This window comes from Palaemon carinicauda, chromosome 8, assembly GCF_036898095.1.
Source record: "Palaemon carinicauda isolate YSFRI2023 chromosome 8, ASM3689809v2, whole genome shotgun sequence".
In the NCBI taxonomy this organism is placed as follows: Eukaryota; Metazoa; Arthropoda; class Malacostraca; order Decapoda; family Palaemonidae; genus Palaemon; species Palaemon carinicauda.
Genome location: NC_090732.1, coordinates 29,734,960 through 29,737,459, shown reverse-complemented (window position 1 = coordinate 29,737,459; position 2,500 = coordinate 29,734,960). Strand labels below are relative to the sequence as shown.

The following is a 2,500-nucleotide window of genomic DNA, read 5'->3' as shown; positions in this document are numbered from 1 at the left end:
TTTCTATTAATTTTATTATTTTTATTAATATCACTATTTCTGATATTATTTTCAAGACCATTATTATTATTATTATTATTATTATTATTATTATTATTATTATTATTATTATTATTATCATTATTATTATAATTATTTTTATTAATATGATTTTTACGCTTCCAGAGCCATGCCCTTCGACTAAAGATAGCCCCAAGGATCTTCACGAAGCTTGCAGATGCAGTCGTTCAACAACTATGCCTAGAAGGTGTCCAGGTTATGGCCTACCTTGACGATTGGCTGGTGTGGGCAGCATCCGAGACGCAGTGCATGCAAGCATCCTAGAAAGTGATCCAGTTCCTGGAACATCCGGTATTCAACATCAACCTCAAAAAGTCTCGACTATCTCCAGCTCAAAAGTTTCAATTGCTAGGTATACATTATGAACTTACAGTCACATCACCTCTCCATTCCATTAAAGAAGAGGGGAGAGATAGTCGGATCTTTCAAGAGAATACTGAAATCGGACAGGATATCAAGACGCCAATAGGAGAGAGTTCTGGGCTCCCTTCAGTTTGCATCAGAGACAGACACAGTGCTAAGAACGCAGTTAATGGATGCGTCAGGAGTCTGGAGAAGATACGCATCAAACGCTTGAAGAGATCTAATAAGACTGATGCCGATGCGACTACGATCGCTTTTCAAGCCATGGTCGAAGGTCAAGAACCTGAAGAGGTCAGTGCCTCTGCAACCGCCTCCAACCTCAGTCATTATCCACACAGATGCATCAAAGGAAGGATGGGGAAGTCACTCTCATCAACGGAAAGTCCAAGGCACTTGGTCCTCTCTATTCAAGACCTTCCATATTAACATTTTGGAGGCCATGGCAGTCTTCCTCACACTGAAGAAATTGTCCCCTCGCCCTTCAGTCCACATAAGAATGATACTGGACAGCGAGGTGATGATCAGAAGTCTGAATCATCAAGGTTCGAGATCACCTCAGCTCAACCAAGCGATGTTAGCCATCTTCTACTTAGTGGAAAAGAAGAGATGGCACTTATCAGCAGTTCACCTTCAAGGTTTCTGCAATGTGACGGCTGACGCTCTATCCAGACTGACGCCGATAGAGTCAGAATGGTCCCCAGACGCAAGATCATTCTCCTTCATCTTACATCAAGTCCCAGAACTGCAGATCGACCACTTCGCAACGAGCGACAACAAGAAACTACCTTGTTATGTGGCCCCATATGAGGACCCTCAAGCCGAAGCAGTGGACGCCATGTCCCTCGACAAGCTGAGATCTGTTCAAGGAACAGCAGCCCTAGTGGCTCCGAAGTGGCCCAATAGCAACTGGTTTCCTCTACTATTGGAATTGCAGCTGAGGCTAATTCCTCTACCAGACCCAGTTCTGACTCAACAAGTACAGAAGTCGACTGTCTTTGCTTCATTACAGAAAACACAAGACCTTCATCTCATGATTTTCTCTCCTTAGCAGTAAGGAAAAGTTTGGTATCTGGAAAGAAAGTATAGACTTCTTAGAGGAATATAAGTCTAAATCTACTAGAAGGCAATATGAGTCGTCTTGGAAAAAGTGGGTTGCTTTTGTCAAGGCAAGAAAACCAAACGAAATCTCAACAGATGTTTGTTTATCCTTCTTTCTTCATCTTCATGAACAAGGTTTAGCAGCCAACACGATAGCTACGTGTAAATCTGCCTTAACTATACCTTTACTTTACGCTTTCCAAGTAGACTTTTCTAATGAAATTTTTGATAAGATTCCTAAGACCTGTGCTAGGCTTAGGCCTGCAGCACCTCCAAAGCCCATCTCATGGTCCTTGGATAAGGTACTACACTTTGCCTCAATGTTGGACAATGAGAATTGCTCTTTGAAAGATTTGACTCAAAAAGTTATATTCATGTTTACTCTAGCCTCGGGGGCTAGAGTTAGTGAAATAGTGGCCCTCTCTCGGGAAGAGGGCCATATTCAGTTTACTGAAGTGAGAGAACTGAATCCCTTTCCTGACCCAACGTTTCTCGCCAAGAATGAGCTACCCACCTGGAGGTGGGGTCCCTAGACAATCTGCCCTCTGAAGGAAGATGTCTCACTGTGTCCAGTGGAGTGTCTAAAGGTCTATCTTCGTAGAACTTCAGACTTCAAGGGAGGACAGCTCTTTAAAGGGGAAACATTGGGCTCAAACTTATCCCTGAAACAACCAAGGGCAAAGATCACTTACTTCATTCGCAGAGCGGATCCTGACAGTACACCCGCAGGTCATGATCCTAGGAGAATTGCTTCGTCATTGAATTTTTTCCAGCTCATAGATTTCGAGCGTCTTCGCTCATATACTGGATGGAAGTCATCCAGAGTGTTTTTCAAGCACTACGCGAAGCAAGTGCAAGAATTAAAGAGATATATGGTGGTGGCAGGTAGTGTACTAAAATCTGTCCCTTAGTGCTGCGAGGAACAGTGAATTAATTGGGACCATAATTCTATAGGGTGTACATGCTGGCACACTACAGT

At 43.1% G+C, this 2,500-nt stretch overlaps 1 protein-coding gene across 1 annotated transcript in view; it reads right to left on the bottom strand.

Annotated features, from left to right (window-relative positions):
• LOC137645163 (uncharacterized protein DDB_G0287625-like) overlaps positions 1-750 on the bottom strand; it is a gene marked incomplete at its 3' end in the record, with an annotated part of 35,916 nt that extends 35,166 nt beyond the window's left edge. The window contains exon 1 of the mRNA XM_068377990.1: positions 559-750. Coding sequence (XP_068234091.1) covers positions 559-750 — 192 coding nt within the window. The remainder of the gene's footprint in view (positions 1-558) is intronic.
• Positions 751-2,500: the final 1,750 nt, after the last annotated feature.